General features: G+C 43.9%; 1 protein-coding gene across 9 annotated transcripts in view; it reads right to left on the bottom strand.

The window, feature by feature from the left end:
• Nucleotides 1-2,355: 2,355 nt before the first annotated feature.
• The window catches only part of lyst (lysosomal trafficking regulator), a 64,249-nt gene continuing 45,699 nt past the window's right edge, over nt 2,356-20,905 (bottom strand). For 6 of the 9 annotated variants that reach the window (XM_028602847.1, XM_028602851.1, XM_028602842.1 and 3 more), the window contains 37 exons: nt 20,723-20,896; nt 19,862-20,011; nt 18,736-18,873; nt 18,460-18,658; nt 18,239-18,367; nt 16,795-17,419; nt 15,598-15,778; nt 15,020-15,189; nt 14,647-14,877; nt 14,290-14,456; nt 13,329-13,481; nt 13,029-13,190; nt 12,467-12,658; nt 12,142-12,353; nt 11,845-12,054; nt 11,213-11,389; nt 10,904-10,980; nt 10,598-10,786; nt 9,138-9,283; nt 8,937-9,033; nt 8,705-8,766; nt 8,451-8,506; nt 8,202-8,354; nt 6,973-7,217; nt 6,300-6,366; nt 6,052-6,208; nt 5,557-5,697; nt 5,231-5,448; nt 4,918-5,148; nt 4,605-4,794; nt 4,380-4,516; nt 4,119-4,217; nt 3,510-3,649; nt 3,291-3,388; nt 3,040-3,196; nt 2,847-2,918; nt 2,356-2,723 (listed from right to left, as the gene is read on the bottom strand). In XM_028602847.1, coding sequence (XP_028458648.1) covers nt 2,585-2,723; nt 2,847-2,918; nt 3,040-3,196; nt 3,291-3,388; nt 3,510-3,649; nt 4,119-4,217; nt 4,380-4,516; nt 4,605-4,794; nt 4,918-5,148; nt 5,231-5,448; nt 5,557-5,697; nt 6,052-6,208; nt 6,300-6,366; nt 6,973-7,217; nt 8,202-8,354; nt 8,451-8,506; nt 8,705-8,766; nt 8,937-9,033; nt 9,138-9,283; nt 10,598-10,786; nt 10,904-10,980; nt 11,213-11,389; nt 11,845-12,054; nt 12,142-12,353; nt 12,467-12,658; nt 13,029-13,190; nt 13,329-13,481; nt 14,290-14,456; nt 14,647-14,877; nt 15,020-15,189; nt 15,598-15,778; nt 16,795-17,419; nt 18,239-18,367; nt 18,460-18,658; nt 18,736-18,873; nt 19,862-20,011; nt 20,723-20,896 — 6,141 coding nt within the window. In that variant the 3' untranslated portion in view covers nt 2,356-2,584. The remainder of the gene's footprint in view (nt 2,724-2,846; nt 2,919-3,039; nt 3,197-3,290; nt 3,389-3,509; nt 3,650-4,118; nt 4,218-4,379; nt 4,517-4,604; nt 4,795-4,917; nt 5,149-5,230; nt 5,449-5,556; nt 5,698-6,051; nt 6,209-6,299; nt 6,367-6,972; nt 7,218-8,201; nt 8,355-8,450; nt 8,507-8,704; nt 8,767-8,936; nt 9,034-9,137; nt 9,284-10,597; nt 10,787-10,903; nt 10,981-11,212; nt 11,390-11,844; nt 12,055-12,141; nt 12,354-12,466; nt 12,659-13,028; nt 13,191-13,328; nt 13,482-14,289; nt 14,457-14,646; nt 14,878-15,019; nt 15,190-15,597; nt 15,779-16,794; nt 17,420-18,238; nt 18,368-18,459; nt 18,659-18,735; nt 18,874-19,861; nt 20,012-20,722; nt 20,897-20,905) is intronic. The other 3 variants (XM_028602848.1, XM_028602844.1, XM_028602849.1) reach the window with 3 other exon arrangements.

Here is a 20,905-nt window from a genome sequence, read left to right as displayed (position 1 = left end):
AAACGCACCGAGACGCTCCATTAGTCGAATTAGGATCTGCTGATTTTCTAATTTGCTTTATTGCTGCAGAAGCCACCTGAGATCTGCAGGCTTCCCAATTTTATTTTTCCATCAGCTTTGACATCACCGGGTACCCCTGCACCCCCCGCCCCCCCACAGTAATAACTGCAGGGCCTCTTCCATAACAACACCAATCATTGTGGGAATTTACATCCAAAAATCTTGATCCCATCTATTTGAATCATAATCATTCCACATACCCCCCCACCCCCGCCCCTAGTCATGCTTCTGCTCTAATACAGTCATTTGTGCAGCTCCACCTAGGTTTCTTCTCGCTTTAGCTGCCCCTGAACGCACCACACAAAGTAAGCAATGGACACAAATGACAAGATGGAGTCATATTTCTTCAAATATTTATATATATTTATAATATACTCATCACTTGGTTTGTCCATACATACACAAATGCACATATATACAAACAAAAACATGTAAAACATGTCCTTTCAAAACCTCAGTCCATGATGCCAGCCCAGAGGTTAAATGACATAATTTCAGCGACTCAAGACAATGAGCTTAAATTATGCATAGCTTAAGTTTTCAACAGAAAAATTCTATTTCCTTCTGTGTCAGAAAGCACACAAAAAACATTGCCAATTGTCACGTTTTCCGCTCATCTTTTTCCACTTTTCCAACAAAACAAAAAAAAGGGGGGGCATTCATACAATCTTACATGTGGTTGTTCTACAGGAAAAAGAAAAAGTTGTGGTTCTTATAGACATACTTTTATAAATTTGCAGGCATGAAACACAGTAGACATACACAGTAACATCATGTATTGTACAGGCCTGATGCTGTACACAAGGGCGGGCAGAAAAGAAAAAAAAAAAATCAAAATAACAACACAAAAGGAATGACGTCATGATATAAGAAGAATATTCCCTTTCTCGTAAACAAGTCAAACACCAAGTGTGAAATTTAAGACATCATGTTTCATCACAGAAGACTCACTGCAGTCAACACAAAGGCAAAACGATTTTTCTTTCACAGCTGTTTTTTAAACTAACTCCTGGTTCCTCCCATATTAAAAACATGACACAAATGACCTATTGCATGTCTGATATTGCTTTCTGGATTAGATTTATTAGTGGAATTTATTCAAAGCTCAGTTCATGTTAAGACCACAGATAATTGACTCTCCTTGAATTAAATGTTAGCGGATAAAAAAAAAAAAAAAAAAAAAAAAAAAAAAAAGTGCTTTGACTACCGTTTCACACATCCTAACAGACAAACAAAAAAAATAAGTGCCGTACAGTAGGTTACGTGGGAATGTAAAGAATAGCTGCATGGGTCAATGGGTGGGTTAAGGAGAGAAAAGTTTGGTCACTTGTTTCCCGGACTATTCAGTGTAGTGTGTAAGATTCTGAAAACAGCTGTAAACCTCATCAGTGCAGGAAACGCTAACTGCTCTAACCTCAGTCTGCTGGACGTGATGCTCTTCAACACGCCCTCCCACCTACTACACCCCTTTTTGTAATGCTGCACAGGTACTAAGCACGCCTGGTAGATCAGTGAGGGGGGCATTCACGACATTCCTCTCTGCTTCCTCTCAAGCTTCATGCATCTAATGCTGTTTGTTAATTGCTTATCTCAGAATTTGAGCAAACTATATTAAATAGTGAAAAGGTTTTAGTGCATTTGAGCGGCAAACAGTTTAAGATGAGCCTCTGTGGTGCTTCTAATAAATAAATGAATGTCAACATTTCTCTATGCAAAAAGGACAGGTTCCAAGGCAGGCCTTAAATAAAGGAGTATTATGACAGTATATGTCACATACACATACAGTCAAGGTCAGAATCATTCTAGCATGCAAAAGCAGGACAGAACAACAGGCAACACAAGGAACAATTCATCCCATCGTCCCCCCAATCCCTCCACTGAGCTCAGATACAAAGTGATGCCGTGACACTAGTGTTCAGACTTGAGTGGAGCAGACAGCCCAGCAGAGCGGCGTCTCACTCCCGCAGAGCGGGACGTCTCCCGGTGACAAGACGCCAGGAGGGGCTCCCTCCCCGCTAGCTACTGCAGCGTCAGCAGGACACGCTCGCCGAGCTCCGGCAGCAAGCTGTCAGACGGCGCGCTGCAGGGGGGTCTTCGCACTTTTGGGTTCGGCTTTGGCCAGACGATAGCAGCTTACCAGGAAACGGCAAAATCAACATCAGGCAAGGATCTCTGCACAACAAAAACTCAAGAGCAACAAACTAAATAATAAAAGACTTATCAAACAAAACACACTCTCAGAAATGCATTTAGTATAAAGTGTCTGTTGCAGCCTCGGCCAAATATTAACCCCCCACATCATTCCACTTCAGTGTGTTTATAAATATATAGAATACTATTTTCAGAATCATTTCTTGATGCTGGGAGTGGCTGTGGTAGACTTTGCTCAGCAGGGGATGGCTTTAGTTAAAAGTCAGGGAGGTGGAGGCCATGCTGACACATCCTCCTCCCCGTCAGTGCAGAGAGGAGGAAGAGGAGGAGGAGGCTGTAGAGGAGCAGACGGTAGTAAACGTCAGACACACAGTCAGCCTGCGGCGTAGCTGCTCAGGAAGGAGTAGAACATGGGCAGCTTCATGCGCTGCTGGTCCCGCCGACACCACGCCATCACTGTGCCCTCGCTGTTGGCGGTGTAGAGGTGGTGGCCGTCACACGAGTAGGTCAGGCTGAGGCACGCAGGAGAGGACATTATCAGTATTCCCCACAGAACTACACAGATATTTACAATGGTGGCAAGTGGCATCGCATTAAAAGCAAAGAATAACACGGTTGTAGCGCTGACAAGATACCTGATGATGGGTTTGCTCGACTTGGAAAAGGTGATCTCTCTCACTGGTTTTAAATCCCATGTGCTCCACAACCTGACAATATTTCAGACATAAAAATAACAGTGTGAATAATCCAGTGTCTTGAGAGGAAAAGAAGGCCATAAATGTGAAAGGAAAAAAAAAGAAAAAGAAAAAAAAGAGAGTTCCTGCTCACCTGACGACGCCGTTCTCCAGCCCGCCGGCGATGACGTTGACAGACACGCCCTCTGGCTGGTTGGAGAACGCCACGGAGCAGATGATCTCTCTGCAGTGGACGTGACCGATTAGGTCCCCATTCACCGTCCACAGACGCAGGTCGCTGCCGCCGCCCACTGGAGAACACAGAATCAAGTGTCATACAGTACATCACGTCAACATGGTGTCAGTCTGGAAAAGTGATATGATAAAAGTCTGAGCGGTCTTCACCTGAGTCACACACTGTGGCGATGTCCCCCGTGGTCTCGCTGGCAGACACTGCAGTCACTGGGCTTTTGTGGCCTGTGAGGCTTTGAACATAACAGAGCCTGAAGAAACACAGAGCATCACACCACTTTAGATTTCTCATCACGCACAAAAAGACACAGACACACACAAAAAGAAAGACAGACAGACACACACACCCCACCCACCCACCCACACACACACCTGTTGAGGTCCCAGAGGATACAGGTGCCATCTCTGCTAACACTGATCAGGATGCTGTAGGGTTTGCAGACAAACAGGCTGGTGACTTCTGCTGTGTGTCCGTACAGGTGAACCTGAGATTCCACCTCCATCTCTGACGGCTATGGAAAGACACACATTAGAGGCTATATACAGGGTACATACAAATCTGGATAATTAGCATTCAATGTTAGCATGGATGAGATATCTCCTAAAAGTTTTCCTAAAAAAAACCCCATTAATGAATCTCAAACAGGCTTTTCTGAACAGCACAAATCAATTGCTACTGAAACACCCTTGAGAGACCGAGAAAAGCTAGGAAACCTAGATGCCTATTGGTGGGGACCGATGAAAGTCTGAAAGCCTCTCTGATGACTGAACTCCCAGACCTCTAATCCCACTTGTAGGCTCGGTGGAAATGTGTTTCAAGGGCAACTGTGATGTGACTAATGAAGCTGAGCGTTTGAACACGGTGAGATGGTCTAAAGAGGGGTAGTGGAGAGGGGAGGGGGGTTATGGGAGGTGGGTGGGTGGATTGGGTGCTGATGTGGAGGCGGAAGGTTAAAGGGGGACGTCGCCATGGAAACCCACCGTGGTGCTGGTGAAGCGGTTGCTGTAGGCAGTGATGACTCCACACTGGCTGCCTGTAAATAGCTGGCAGCCATCGGGCACCCAGGCGCAGCTGGTCACCTGGAGGAGAGACAGACAGACGGTTGGACAGAGGAAACGAGAAACCTGACCCATTTGTAAAGTTGTGTAACACTGACGGGAGAACAGCAATTCCTTTCACAAACAGGTGCTCTGTTTTGTTGTTTTTATTATTCTGAGCTTGGGAATTTCACTCGTATTTACCTGGTGAAGTTGTGAACACTGAATGAAGTTGATGGGTGGTTCGCTCTGCTTGCTCTTCAGCCTCAATATGTTGTCTCCGTAGCCCCAGCTCAAGATGGCCGACCACTGGATGTCTGTGCTGTGCATGCTCCGAACACCTACAGGGTAGAGAACATGAAGTAAATGGAGTCAGCAGGACATTGTGCAAACCATTCTGGATCTAACTAGGGTATCTAGGGCTCCTACCCTGCTCCTTGCTATAAATCATCATAAGGCAGAACTTGCGGGACAGCCCGCAGATGGCTCGCGTTGGCAGAGCCAGCAGGGATCCGAACCTCTCCCCGTGCGGCTGGCTGAAACACACCACTGGGTCTGGAGCAGAGGGTGAGCCCACATACTCGCCCCACTTCAGACCTTTGATCCATGGCAGTGGGCTCTGTGGGGGAGGAAGAGGAAATTGCCAGGTGAGCAGCAGATCATTTCATGGACGATGAATTAAGTCATTCCTCAGCAGCGCACAGCGGGCTGTCAGAGTCACTACCACCACAGAGTAGATTACCGGGCAGACTATTTCCTTGGCCTGTTCTCTGGTTTCTCTGAAGGCCAGCTGCACCAGGAGACCCATGGCTGCCGGCAGCTCTCCCTCCATCATGAGTTTGGGGCCGGCCCTGCTGACATGAGAGGCGTTGAAGAGCTGCCTGGGTGTCTGTCCGTATGTCTTGATCATTGTCTCCAGGGCCCGTCGCTGCACCGGGTCTTCTACAGCCGAAACGTCCATGCCAAAATAGGTCTGTGAAAAATGATATGAAAGCTTATAGAAGAAACAGCTTACCCAATAATTTCTATCAAACGTGAAATAGGTAGCTACTTACAGCTGGGTGGAAGACGTTGATGGCATGGACAGCTGCTTTGCCTTTCTGCTTGAGCCCAAACACCAGGTCGATCCACTGGCACAGCGTCTGGGAGACTTGGTCCGACTCCAGCGCTTGCCGGTGGATCAGGATGAACAGACGTGGGTCGTTGCGGGCCCAGGGTGGCAAATTCACATGATTCACCCTCTCACCATTTTGACGAACACCAAAATCAAAACCTGTGAAGGGAAGACATTTTTAATACATAATAGGATATGAAAAATGTATGCTGGTATAAATGATAGCTATACAGATTAAAGGTATGAAATGCAGTGGAAAATAATTACCCTCTCGGTTGACCAGGAATTCTGGGAGGTAGAAAAACTCTGGGATGAGCTCTTTCACATCAGTCATAGACTCGTAGGAGGACAGGCGCCACGTGGTGTTCATGGAGTGAAACGTCCGGTCCGGGATATCAAAGCTCTGGTCTGATTAAGGCCAAAGACAATCTAATTACAGATTCGACTCACTGATTCAAAAGATCCCCTTTCATGACCTTAGACACCACGCTTGCTGAATACATTTACGATCGCACAAAAAGATGCCTCGGAGGATCAGAGGAGAGAGAGAGACGGATGAATGAAAAAATCATTAACAAGAAAAGAATAAATAGAAAAGAGAAGAGGAAGGACGAGGAGTTGATCAGAGAACCGTATAAAAAACGTGCTGTCAGTCAGTTAACATTTACAATACTTGTTGAAACTAAAGATACTGTAAAAGACAGTGCAGCTGGAGACCGATTCTCTTCCTTAACTTTTACTTAAACTTGATGTGTGACTCACCCTGGTATGCGAGGAACATCTTGGTGAAAGGAGGCATTCGAACCAGGAAGTGCAGCACGGTGCCGCTGTTGGAGTAGTGTGAGCCGTAGTGATAAGGCTGGACAGGAGGCATGGGGTCATCCTCATGAATGCCCTTCTTGTACTCCTCCTCAAGGTACTACACACACACACACACACACACAGTGTTTTCTTACTGGAACATCCAATACACTCATGAAACACCTGCTAAAATGTACAACAGTCCTTACCCTGTAATTATCCACGTAGCGATCTTCTTTCTCTTTTGACTGGACTGCAATGGGTTTGATTAAATTCCTGCATGACAACGAAATGTAAGCATAGCAGTAATGGACTCTGATGTTAAACGGTGACAAATGAAAATTGTCCTATCAGGGCTCAAAAGTAAGAGTAGATTTGTTATGCTATTCACTTCCGTATGCAAGTACATGGCGTAAAACGTGATGTAGTTCAGCTTGCTACGTAAAGTTAAATTAAACACCAGCTTCCTGGGTGAAAGCCCATATTTTCAGTTTTGGTAACCAAAAGCTGATGCCTGGTTGCCAACCTTAAAAAGTTAGAGTTGAGCCCTTCCCTATTATAAATGATTCCTGTGTCAGGACTCTTGACTTCAAAGAGGCATTATTTGTCACCCAGTTTATCAAATAAATAAATAAATACCCTAATATGTCAATTAACTGCATCCGTCTTGATTTCAAATTATAGGAGAATGGCTCTGGCATAAACAAGAGGAGCACTTATTAAGAATATTTGAGAGCTGTATATTATTTTAAAGACCTACGATCTGATGCATCATTGACAAGAGGAGGTACATGTACAAACCCTTTGTACTAATCTTCATAACATATATAATCTGATTTTCTAATCAAATACCTCAAATGCCTTTCCAAATATATTACTGACCTGTAGATGTTTGGGTCCTGCAGGTCGATCGTCTCACTGGTGTAATCTCGCAGGATAAAGGGGAACACCGGGTACTGCATGAGGTCGTTGAAGGAGCGTCCCGCGTGCTTGTTGAGATGCGTGAGGTACTCAAAGTTAGAGATCTGACCCGAGCCCCACAGCTGAGTGAGCGCCGTGATGTTTCCGTGCTCCAGCAGGTTGGGCAGATCAGAGGTCAGGATGTTGTGGTAGACGTCGTCACGGAACTAAGGCGAGAACCATAGGAGGTTTACTATCTCTGGTGTCAGGACTCAGGTGAAAAATGGAAAAACGTACTAACTCACAAAACGTAAAGTGACACCTTTGCTTGCTGTCGTGTCTCTGTCGACTATCTAATAAAAAAGACGCATAAAAATACATTAAAAATACAACAGAGTCTGCAGCCATGCTAGCGGCTTTGTGAGGTTGTATTTAGGAACAGCAGGGTTGGAGCTAAACGCTAATGTCAGCATGTCAAGCACAGGGAACAATCGTTTTGCCGGTGTATCTAGGAAAGGTTTCTGCGAGTCCACAGGCAATCTGAGGACAACACATTATCGGTTTGGCCACCACGTGCTGAGCAGTTCTGTACTTCCTTTGATTCTTCTGCATTGGACATATTTGCTGTAAACCCCTGACTTGCTCAAAAGAAGGTTGTCCAACCATATGGTAACACTTTCAGTATTTTAACTGAAAGTAGTGAAAAAAATATATATCTTATATTCCTGTAGAATATGATGGCACTGTATCTTATCATCATAATTGATTCCTAGCACAGAATACTACAGAGATCTGCAGGTATCAGGGGCAGAATACCAAGAAGGCATTTCAACTATTAACTCTCACTGCAAATATCTTCAAGCTGCATGATTTTGTCTGTTCATACATCTTTTTCTTTGAGCATCATGGGGAATCTTTAATCTTGTCATTTTCATCAGAGTCCATCCTGTGTAGCTTCATTTTTTACATTCAAATGAAACAGGGACTGGATTTTTCTCGTGATTTGCTTGGTAGTCTAGTTACCCAACTCAGTTCTTTGCAATAATGAAATAAAACAGCTGAAAGTAAACACACATTCTTCACAACATCTACTGTCATTCATAAGCATTGTCAACATTCATTTTAGCATCAGTTTCTTGAATAGCCAACCTTCCAGTCACAACATGACTCCCCTCCATTTTTCTTCCTAGCGAGTTGTGTTTTTGCCTCACCTTAGTGTTGTCGAAGGCTAACAGCAGGGTCCTGCCGTTGGTGAGGAATATCTCCACAGCATTGTCTCTCAGCTGCCACCAGCGCTTGTGCACCTCCTTGATCTCCTCGTAGGTCCAGGAGAAAGAGGGTGCCTCGGTCTCCCCATGAAGGCTCTGTCCAAACACAAACACATCCGGTGTTGAGTCGCCAGGTGGACTCACAACTAACCCTCTGGCAGAGAATAATCCTGAGCAGTCCTCTGGCTTTACCTGGTTGTCATGAGCATCAGCAGCGTTGTCCTCCACAAAGTACATACCAGACTTTCCTGTTAGACAACACAGGGTGAGTCAAGAACAAGACAAATAAAAGCTCCCCCCCCCCCGTTGAATAACTAACACACTTGTGTGTGAGGGAAGAGCAATATTCTCTAGAATCCCAGAGAGAGCACATTACTCTCTGTGCCTCTGTGACCGGCTGACTTTATTATGCACGGAGCAGCTGTGAGAGATGGTCAGTGTCTTACCCAGAAGTAGCTCCCCTGCTGTCTCTCTGGAGGGGGCGACGCTGATGCACCGTCTGGTGAACCTAAGGACAAAGAGACATTTCTCATTTAAGAAATACACCATCTGAATAAAGCATAGACACCTCTCAATGTAGCACAAGTTGATGAGACATTTTTCTTCCTGAGAGGGATTTCATGTTTTCTAAAGACTTACAGGCAGTCAGAAGAACGGGGGGTTGTTAGAAAGTTATACCTGATGGGCTCGCTGGTGGCTTTGTCTTTGACAGTGGAGGAGAAGGAGGAGTGAGTCTTATCCTCAAACAGGAAGGACAATGGTGGCTTCACTGTGTCTAAACAAGAGAATGAGGTCAGAATAAGAACACTAAATTTGACAAACACACTAGTACTAGACAGAATTTTGCCATACTGCTATAACATAAAAGGGTTTCTTCACCTTCAGACTTGCGTCTGTCTTTAAGCAGGTATTTGTTAGGAATGGTAAGGTAGCATCTCTGTAGCCGCCGTCGCTCCCGGTTCGGCCCTTCGGTGGGGTCCAGCTGCCAGGACGTTGGGTAGGATGTCTGGTCGTACCAAACCGCACTGAAACCGATCATTACAGCCCTCTCAAACACTTTGTCTGCTCATATCAACAAAAGTAACCTCACTGCAGAGCCATAGCTAACAATAAGGACACTGAGGTCATGTCCTTCATTTTATTTTTTTTTATTTTTTTATTTTTTGGTAATTAGGGCGTTTAACATCCCGGGAAGGAGTTTACATTCTACAATTTCACAAAGGGAATTTTTAAAAGCCTGGTTAAGGGTTTAGTCAAAATCCTAAAATGCAGAATGAGTAGGATTGGTCCGTGGTGGTTTGTAAACATTCACAGGTGGCCCCTCCTCCGGGCTCAGCAACACTAGCCATCAAGTTTAGCGATCTTCAGTCTAGTTAGCTAATAGGCATAGTATTTGTGTCTAGACAGGAGAATTTAGCGAAGCTTTCCGAACCTCCGACGCAGACAACACCGATTACAGGAGAAGAGGCTGAAGTGTGACAGCTGGAAGCAGAGAGAGGGGCAGAGAAAATGCCCAGAAATGTCCCAAACAAAGTAAAATGAAAATAAAATAGAAAATACGGGCATAGGGCAGGGTCTCTGCAGATACAAACACTGCCACATACTTCTGGTAGGTTATAAGTGATGACAGAGGAATTATTTTTGTTTGAGCCTAAACATTTAGGCTTCAATGATGCCAATGGTCCAGACTGAAATGTCTCAACATGTATTGTATAGTTTTGTATTGTATTGGATGGTCATTCATGTCCTCCTTCAGAATAAATAATAATGACTTCGGTAATCCCTAAACTTTTCATCTAGTGCCACCAGCAGGTCAAAGAATTTGTTCTAATTAGCTAAATGTAGAATGCTAACATGCTAAACTAAGATGGTTGAACATGCTAAACATTGTACCAGATAAACATCAGCATGTTAGTATTGACACTTATATGTCATGAATATGTTAGCATGCTGATTTTAGCGTTTATCTATAAGCTGCGCATTAGTACAGCTTGACGGAGCTGCTAGCATGGCTTTAGATTTTAAGCCTAGTCTTAAATCCCGGCTACGGCCCTGCCTCACAGGATATGGAGGTACAGTGTAAATGTATAGTTCAAAACGTTTGCTTGATTTAATTACTGTTTCTTCTAAGATATTCTGGTGCTCTGTATGTCTAAGATCATCCTCTATCATATTAAAATGTCTTTATTCAAACAAACCTAATTGTTTCCCATTTAGAAGAAAATGACCAGAAAAGAATCCTCATTAGAATACCAATCGTCATTACAGTAACGATTTTATGATTGTACTTTGTTCCGATTTTGTGTAGGCCCCTGTGAGAGATAGGTGTCGATGCCTACCGGTCATGCGTGAGTTGTTGCACCAGCTCCTGCCAGTGTCGGCTGGCGCTGAGGTCAGTCTTATAGAGTCCCCTGATATGCTGGATGACTTTCTTTCTCTCCATGCCTTGGCGCAGAGACACATTCTGAGTGATATCAGCTGCAATCTTTGAAATGTCCTTGGACTTTCCATCTAGCCTCTGGATAAGACTGCAGAGGAATAAGAAAGAATGGAGTGAATGAAGGAATGAAACAAGACAGGATTCTTACCAATATTTTCTTGTACTGAACATCAATCTCACGCCAGGAAAGAAGGCCCGCACTCACTTCCTCTGAGTGATGGCCATTTTCTTTTCCCATGCCACTTTGCTGGTTTTCTCTTCTGCTTCATACTTGATTTTTTCCTGTAAGAATACAATTACAAGTAAACAAGTTCTTAACACACACATTGGGTTTATTTACTGGCTATAAAGAAACCTGACAGGTTGCACTTAGCATTTATGAACGACCAAGATTTTCCACCTACATAAAAGTTGATAATTTATACTGCTTAACTGCCAAACTGATTTTGACTAAACAGGCTTATAAACTGTTCCTTTCACTTTAACAACTACAGTTTGTCTTTGTAGGACTTACCTCTTTTATGGCCTTGAGCAAGTCTTGTTTGTGTGGAGAGTTAGGTGGGATGCAGCGATGGCCACAAAGCTTGAGCGAGGTCATGAATACACCCACGGCGTTCTGATCGTCTTTTGTGAGGCTGTCCTTGTGATCGTGCAGCATCTCATACAGATACAGCGACAACTTCGGTCCATGCTGAGAGAGAGAGAGAGAGAGAGAGAGAGAGAGAGAGAGAGAGAGAGAGAGAGAGAGAGAGAGAGAGAGAGAGACAAAGCACAGATTCAATTTTCGTTTGTGTCTGAAGAAAGTCGCACACAGTGATGGACAGGAAACAAGCCTTATCCAGCTGGTGGACCTTCAGTGAAGCCTGAGAGGAGGAAGAGTGAAAGGCTCCCATGGTGATGCAAGGGGGCTGCTGAACAGCATGAACACATCTATCAGAGTTATTTTAGAGCCAGTGTCTGACAGCTCCTTGAAAATGACAAGCAAAGCTAATATACTGAACACTCACTCACACTTTCCCTTGAAACCAACACACTTTCTGCACTGGGTGGGTAAAAATGACCAGAAATATATCTTACTTACTCAGCGAGCAAAAAGATAAGTTGACTTGTAAGATGACTCATATGATGCATTTCTTTCACACTCACCTCTAGACCCGGGCTGAGGCTCTCCTTGAGGATATCCAGATGTCTGGGATCAAACACAAACTCCAGCGACTCCTTCCTGTCAGACAGGGGAAGTGCAGGGCTGAGCGTGTGCACAAGCAGGCGGCCAATTTGGACCCGAAAAGTGTCCCGACACGACCATAGGATCCTTCGCCACTGCTGATGTGGGACACCTCCTCGACCCGTGCTGCCCTGTGAGATCATAACCATCAATGCAAGGTCTCATAATACAGCAATTAGCTCTTTACAGATAAAAAAGGGCTCTCAGGGTTGTCATACCAGGCTGATTTTGATCCCATCCATCATGAGTTTTAGGATGTCTTTCTGAAAGCTCTTCTTGCTGGCAGGCGGCAGGGTAAAGGGAGTGGGAGAGTGTGGAACAGAGGCGGAGCCACTCTCCTCCTGTGGTTGATCACCTGGATCTGGTGTGAAAAGCTGTTGGTCAGGAGAGTCGGGAATATTCAGCAGGTCAAATAAGTCCTGACTCACATCTGTAATGAGAGACACATTCAAACAGAACCAGACAGTTTGGTTTACGCTCATGTAAAGTGAAGGGGTAAATAGAGAAGATTTGAATAGATAAGTGGGAGAAGTTTCTTTTTACCGTGGTAAATGAGTCTGTTGACAGCGAGAACCACAAGCCTCTGCAGCCGTTGGATGAACTCTGTCTCACTGGCACGAATGGGGTTTTCCTGGCTCATCCTCCTCTGCATCATCTGGTTGAGTTCATCGCTGGCTACCGAGCGCATCCGCATCAAGAGAGAGTCGGTCTGGGCCAGAGAGAATCGGCGCCGGCCTACAAGCACAATATTGGTATGTGCTCAGTTGCGACAACACAAATTGGGCGCACATGACGGTAGCAAGTATAAGCACTTTTCCTTTTTTCTTTCAAGTTTATAGTAAGGTTATGCAAATATCTCATAAATCAGTGAACACAGAAGATTATAAAGATTTATGAATCAAAGTGCCATCTGTGCTAAAATGCTTGACAATGATATAGTTAAGCATTCAAACATGCACACACAAAAAGCATCAGTATCGCACGAGGGTACTGTGCAAATTCACCCGAGGTGAATGCAGGCACAAGGGTGAGTTGACAGGAAAAATGGGAAACATGCTCCATGACAGGGAGGATGTTCTCCGCTGTGGACCGCAGTCCGAGCTACCTGCGTCACAGTGGAGCATGTAGGATGGAGCTCCAGAGAGGGAGGGGAGGGGGGAGTCCTGGGACAGGAAGCTGAAGGGAGGGGAGAGGGGTATCTGGCCATAGGAGCAGTAGTGCTGTCTGGGAATGCGGGGAATAATGGAATCCTTAATGGCAATGGAACCTTCAGATGGGGACGAGGAGAGGATCAATAAACAGACAGGTGAGGGTGGAGAAGTGAAATGCCTGAAAACACATGGTAGTCAATTCTACCTTGACTTCACACCAGATTTCTACTGTTGCATTAGTTATAAATACTCACCAGCGATGCTCTTGCGCTTCTGATAGATGGCGTGATGCGGAGAGCTCGGCGCATTAACAGAGCTGCTCAGCTTCCGAGGTTCCTGATTGGCTGTCGTCTTTATGAACTCAATCGCTGACTGAAGGACGCGGAACTGCAAAGCCACAGCCATCTCTGGGAAAAAATAACAATCAGACACAATAAACTTTGTCATGTTAGAAGTTAACCTGACGCTCCTAATGAGCGACTGACGATGAGCTTCATGCAATGATCACGTGCACAACTTGATTTGTCACACGAACAATGCGATGCTCTGCGAAGACAGGCTTGACAGCTGTGGTAATATTTTCTCATTTTTCAGGTTCACTAAACGTGACTACAGACACTGCTAAATATGTCATGTTCTTCTTTTCAGTCTTGGGTAACATTTTTCTCAATGAAACTTACCCACAAACAGAGAAGAAAATGTATCCTTACATAGCACTTTGGGGAAGTTGATCATGCTATTGATCAAATCTCACAAACACGCACCTCATCACAAACTGGTGGCATTTATCAATTTGGCCCAATGAGGGCAGTAATACAGTCAAAAATAATTACTAAAATTACAAACAACCAAAGGCTGCCATGTACAGAGCCATAATGCCTTTGTAATATTTCTGTGATCACAGAATGATTCTATCACTTCAAAGAGAAATAAGCACTAACGGGTAAGAAATGGGAGAGATACTTTTCAGAGAGCAAACTATTTAGTGGGAAGATGGAGATGTAAGATATATATATATATATATATATATCTCAAATTATAATTTTTTTTCTGAAATGAGTTTCCACTCTGCAGTTGTATATAATGAAGTGACAGCCCAGTTTCTTTTTGCAGCAGAGCTTGACAGCTTGATATCATCCAGAACTGCAGAGCATAGTAGATGGCAACACTGATGTATTTTGCATGTGTATTGAATTTCAGAAATCCAGCCCTCACCCTGTGTGCGACGCATCTTGCTGGTCTGCATGAAACCCAGCAAGGTAATGAGGTCTTCAATGATGCGAAAGTACTGGGACCCTGAAGAGCTGCACGAGTGGATTGTCACAGCTACTAACAGCTGCTGGATGTCACACACCAGGAGCTTGTAGTCATTCAGGGGAATACTGGAGAGGGAGGGAAAGAAAAGCAAGAAAATATGAAGCACAGGTCTGCTGTGAGTCTACCACTCGTATATGCCAGATCAATGAACCGTGAGAGGATTAATGATTCAATTCATGGCTCAAAGGTTCAAGACAAAACCCATGAACCAATGGAGGTGTTTGAATGAATCGTTCTCTGTTCTGGCAACCGTACCCATTCTCCATGCCATTGAGGGTGGAGAGGGTGTTAAAGAGCACGTAGAGCAGCCCGTGGTCTAGCAGGATGTCGGCCAGCTTGGGGCAGGCGTTGAGGAGCTGCAGCAGCATACAAAGGATGTTGTGCAACAAGGAGTTCTCATAAAGGGAGTTCTCAATAAGACCCAACACTGGGATGATACAGCGCCTTCTAAAGGGTGAGATATTTTCCATTTCCTCCAGGTCCAGACTGGAAAGAAATACACAAAAGAAAAATAGCATAGCGTGCATAAATATGTGTGCATCAAACACATTTATTCATACACTAGACAATCCTATGCATAATGTTCTAAGATAAAGCATTGGACGATGTGTATTGTCCCTGGACTCACTCTTCCTCTAGGCCCACCAGCCGTCCAAACAGCATCTCTAGGAAGCATTCGAGGAGCCCCTGGCTGCCCTGGTGGATGTACAGCTGGTTGGCCAGCAGTGAGAAGCCGTGGTTCTTCAGAAACTTCTCCTTCTGCTCCTTAAGGGCTCTGCTGAAATATGCATCTAGCAGCTAGGAGAGAGGGGCAAAATAATATGCGGTAACAGAAAGGTTACACTTAACAATGGCAATATATTGTGATACTTTGCTAACACGCTGGCACAGGGGATAAAATGTATAACACAGAGACGATTAACGGAATAGTTTGACATTTTTGGGTGCTTATTTGCGGTCATGCCGAGAGTGAGATGAGAAGACTGATACCACTCTCATGTCTGTATGATAAATACTCTGTTAAAAAAGGTAACAAAATCTGCCTAAAAATCCTCTAAGACTTTCAAGAAGGGTAATAAGCTGAAACATTTCTCATTGGGAGATACTACTGTGTGTTATCTACCGGCATCATGACTGCAGTAAAGTTTGACTCCTGGTGCTAAATCAGATCAACCGGCTTCTCATCAAAGAGGATAGTGAACCAACCTTCATGACTCCTTGCTGGATGAGAGGTGACGAGTGGTTGACCAGGACAATGAGGGCCTCTGGCTGGATGAGCTTGTCCATCACCTCCTCAAGCATGAGGTCAGGCAACAGCAGCAAGATGCCCCGCAGAAGATCATAGAGTCCACAGCAGATCAGCACCAGGCAGTCCTCAGTGCTGGACCTGAGAAACACAGCTTAGACTTTAGTGCTGAATTACTGTGCATGAACAGCTGGCCAAATTTCCTCCATCAGTGCTCAAAATGACATTTTCAGAAAATATATACTGTATATTCTTATATCATTTTAGGTTATAAAGGTTAGTGTCTTGCGATGTCAGTTGTTGTGTATTGTGTGTGAAACTATGTAAAGAGCTTGACTGTTCAAATGAGGTATTTCCATAACCAGCACAGCTAGAATTGAGAAAGCTATTAGGTTGTCAATGTCTTTTAGCGGATACATTTCTGTTAAAATAATGCTGCACACAGCACAGTGCTATATAAAGTTGTTTGAATACTGAATATTATATGATGATTCAGCACTTGTAATACTATATACATTGTTGAACGTATCCATTTTCATTCATACTGCAAGTTAAGGCATCAGAATACAAAACAATCACCTCCCAATTTGAATTTAACCCTTTTTTTATTTTATTTTTTAAAAGGTTTTCTGGAAAGCTTGAATTTATTCAACAAATCAAATCAGATGTCTTAATGTCAGACATCTTTGGTTAGAAAACAGGATTTGATAGAATATATTTTTTTAATGATTTCCTATTGGCTTAAGACAGCAGTTGGCTGGCAGGTAGAAATAAACTTCAACTGTTATTGCAGTAGAAATAACTTAATTCCAAAGTTGGCTAAGAATTATTAACATTACCAAATGATGTATTTACATTATGCAAATCCCTACACAGCTCTTCTTTATCAAGCAGAACGATAACGCTTTGTACCAGAACAAAACCCACACGGACATGTAGATAAAATGTTGAAAGAGACCATCAGTATTCACTGTAAGTAATTTATGAATTGGCCAAGGTTTAATGTGGGCTGACTTAATTAATATTATTATAATTAGTAGTGACATTGAGCATTCAGTCACAGTAGAACATCCTGAGAGTATTTTCTTGAGATACAGTAATTCTGTATGTGACACTCAAACAAGCATGCCTTGTGAAAGGGTACAATTACAGCATACCTTTCATTGGAATCAGCCTTGCTGTGCGCACTCTCGTAGCCAGGAGAGTAAGTGTAGCTCTCCCAGTCTTCAGGCATGGAGCCGCGGTCAGTCGAACTGGGCCAGCGGCCAATGGCCAACGAGCCATTTGGAGCTGGGAAGGCCAGGCCCAGACTGGCCAGGTTGCTGTGGCTCCTCTGGAAGGACTGGATTCCTTTCAGGCTGTCAGGGCGGCGCGGCACCTCATCACTGGCCCAGTCAAACCGGTCCTCAGACTCTGCCACCCCAACGCTGCCCTCTGCTAGGCTGTCCACCTCTGCCATCTCGTCCCGCTCCTCCTCCACGCTGATGGAAGGAGCGCGCAGGGCTCCTCCCTCCCCTATGTCCTTAGACTCACAGATGGTCTTGGCTGATTCACAGCTGCTCAGGAGCTGCTCGTCACCTCCGCCCTTCTTGAGTGTCTCTGTGCTGCCAAGAGCCTGCGGTGTGGGGAGGAAAACCCCGTCCCCCTCACCTGCCTCATTTGAGCTACCGTGTCCAAGTCGAGGTGTCAGTAGAGGGGAGGAGTACGGCGATGGTGCCAGACTGGGTGGGCGTAACGACTGATCATCACCTGCATGTTGAGGGGAAGGACCGTGGACATGGCCTGGAACAAAGAACAAAATGATTCAGCACTTGTAAATTATTAGACTTCTACCTGAAGGCTGCAAAGGGCCTCATTTGTATGCAGAAACTGGCAGTGCAAATAGTAATATTGATAGACTTGAGGCTGTGATGAAAAACATGATGACGAAGATGATTCTCCTCTGCCATTGACAACATTGTACATTTAACTGCGTGCCAGTGCACAAAATGTCAGTTCTGTTTAATTTCAATGTACTGTTGCAAGTAACAAAGCCAAATGTATTTAATTTATACAGCCCTTTTCTAAAGTCATAAGGTGCTTTATAACAAAATAAAAAGAACATAATTCAAAAAGCAGGCTTATGACAAGCGAGGCTCATAATTGAATAACTGAGTAGAACAATAAAGGCTCAGATAGAATAGGTAAAATGGCATAGTTTGAAAGATATATAATATGTTTACTAAAGAGGCGCTCTGTTATAACTACTGTTAAGAGCAGCAGTTAGAGTAAATATTTTTGAAAGCAAAAAAATAAAATACGAAGAATAGAGGGAGTTTCAAACACATAATGAGCTAACCCACATGCATCAGTTTTTCCTAGAAGTAATGGTGTTTACATTAGGTACTTAAAATAAAACTCTGGTGACTGTAATTAATCAGAGAGAGAAAACAGGGCTGATACAGCTCTAAACATGTTCTAACTAATTTTTCGCGCTGGGAAACACATACACTCTGCTGATCTTCGTATTTATAATGTCCTTCCAAAGCAATAAACTGAAGGTTCGTAGTCACTGTGTAGGATGCCTTGGAGTGCTTGGAATAATACAGATGAAACAAGTACCTGCATAGGGAGCATCAGTGAAGACAGTTGGGGAGAGTGACACCACAGAGCTGCTGGCAGACTTTCCTCCACTGTTGGAGTGTCTCAGATACATAATGGACTGCACCTTCTCCTGGTACAGCTTCCCATCTGACAAATAAGAGACATCAAAAGAACTCAGTGCATTACATTAATGGCACTTTGATACAGATGTGCTGCGTTCAACTGCACTGCTTCCTCACCTATGTGTAGTGAGAAGTAGAAGCTGGATGGAGTGTGGCAGACGTAGGTGTTGGTAGGTGGGTGAACCGCCAGCAGGAAGTTGTAGATCAGTTTTAGCAGGTCCATGTCCGGGGGAGACCCGAGTACCTCCTGGATGATTTTGACGAATGACATACAGACTTCCTGCGGGATGGCGGTCAGATGCTCGTCCCGATTCTCCTTAAGACAAACATAATGTGGTCAGTAACAGTCTCTGAAGGGATAAAGGTTATTGTTACAGCAGCTTTGTGACCTACCTGTAACACCTGGCAGGTGAGCAGGAAGCGGTGCACTACCTCAGCCTTGAGGAGCTGACGGATGTTATAGACCTGATAAGGGTGGTGCACCCTGATGAGGATCTCTAAGGCAGCAAGCAGCGTTTCCCACACTCCACACTGACAGAAACAACACAAACAGTGAATGGCAATGAAGAGGAAGACACATTAACTGGTTCTTCATCATTTAATGGAGGGCTTGAGAGTACCATTATTCCTTTGCAGTAAGTAAAATAGTGCTGCACAGAATGCAACACATATGAAACTGATTTTAAAAATACAATTAGCAAACAGTTTAGTTTAGCAACCAGGCTGCATGATTAGCAGTGGATTCGTGTTCCTCCCTAAATGTTTGGGTTAGTCATGGCATAAAAACTTGTTTAAACCAATTTATTACTTTTAAGTGATTTGTAAAAACATGGTAAAAAACAAAATCGTGACCACTGAGAATTGCTTCTGACGTGTATGAATTTATTATCCGCTCTCCATTAGATGATTATGCCTTGAGCTTTCTTCCCTTCATCAGGAGTGCATGCTAATAAATTAAAAGACATTGGGAAACTCGAAATGTGCAGATTCACTCAACAAAATATCACATCTTGAACAAACGTTTTGCTCATCTAGAGCAAAGTTCCTACTCTTTATCCTTAACTGTACTTTTACTTCATATTTGACTAAAAGAAAAGAGACAAAAGAATGTATTTTAATAACTTATTTGTTGTCTTAATTTGAATTTATGGTAATCACCTAGTTCAAATTATGATGGGTCATCTTTGTGCATGCTTAATTTTTTAATATTTCCTCATGTTTAGTCTAATTTTGTGAGACATTGTGTTATGTCTCCTGCTACTGAAGAAACATGAGTGAGGTCTGAACGAGGTGGTGATAGTGCAGTGGATATGACACATGCCTTGGGTGTGGGAGATCTGGGTTCAATTCCCACAGTGATACATCAATCAATGTATCCCTGAGCAAGACACTTAACCCAGAGGCGTGCAACCTCTAACATATATAGCAATTGTTAAGTCGCTTTGGATAAAAGAGTCAGCTAAATAACATGTAATGTAATGGTATGTAATGGTTGATCCTGTGATGTATGTGTGTTTACCTCAGCCTTGGCCCAGATCTTCCAGTCCAATAGGACGTCTGAGAGAAGCCCGATATCCTGCACCACAGCGATGGACTCAGGGTCCAAACGGAACTGCCCATCGTCCCCCAGGATGAGGATGGGTGCACTGCAACATCCATCCAGTAAAGTCTAGAAGTACAGAATATGGCTCTCTAATAATCACTCTCTCCAGAAACAATGTTACAGCACAAAATCACAGACAAGGATTCAGTAAATAAATTCTCCATTCCATTTTTTGGATTGCGTATCACTCTGTCAAAACCACTACCATTTACTCCCTAAACTGCCCCGTCTGTATTGATCACGGGTCTATCATTTGTGACCAGCTTCACTGCAGTGGAAATACATCTTACAGTCCTTTGCGACCCTGGTATACTGAGGTAAGGAAAAAAAAAAAAAAAAAAAAAAAATCTACTGTAATACAGCATGATCCTTTTAATAGGAATGGAGAAGTCACTATATTAATTATAATGCATGACACTAATCAGTGCAGTACTGTGCTATACAATATACTGTATGTAGAAGCCTAAAGTGACAGAGGCAATCAGAGGGGCTGTGTGACTCTGCAGGAGCTCAGTGTTTCATCAAGTCAGACAGAATCCAATTCAGCACACAGCCATCACACAGATCAATTACAGACACAGCTAGAGGGTCAAGTAACAGCAGGGTCACCAACACCGGCTCAGAGAGGCACCAGTGTGTCGGGCTGGATCAGATTCATGGTAAAAAAAAAAAAAAAAAAAAAAATAGACCTACAAGTGCCGGTGAATAAGTTTTACTGCACAGATCAGCAGAGGTTGTGGGTACAGAAGATAGCAAAGTGTTCATGGTGTGACTCACTTTCAGCATATGATATCCCACAATGCATTTGGACTTGATGAGGACCTGGTGGATCATTGAGTATCCATGGTAACAGTCCATTTCATGGATGCGGTGTTGGTTAAACTTGGACAAAGACAGCAGCACCCTCAGGGCCAGAGCCTGGGTCTTCTCACAGTCACTCAGCTCCACCGTCTGACAGCG

Source organism: Perca flavescens, chromosome 17 (assembly GCF_004354835.1).
Source record: "Perca flavescens isolate YP-PL-M2 chromosome 17, PFLA_1.0, whole genome shotgun sequence".
In the NCBI taxonomy this organism is placed as follows: Eukaryota; Metazoa; Chordata; class Actinopteri; order Perciformes; family Percidae; genus Perca; species Perca flavescens.
This window is presented reverse-complemented; position numbering and strand designations above follow the sequence as displayed.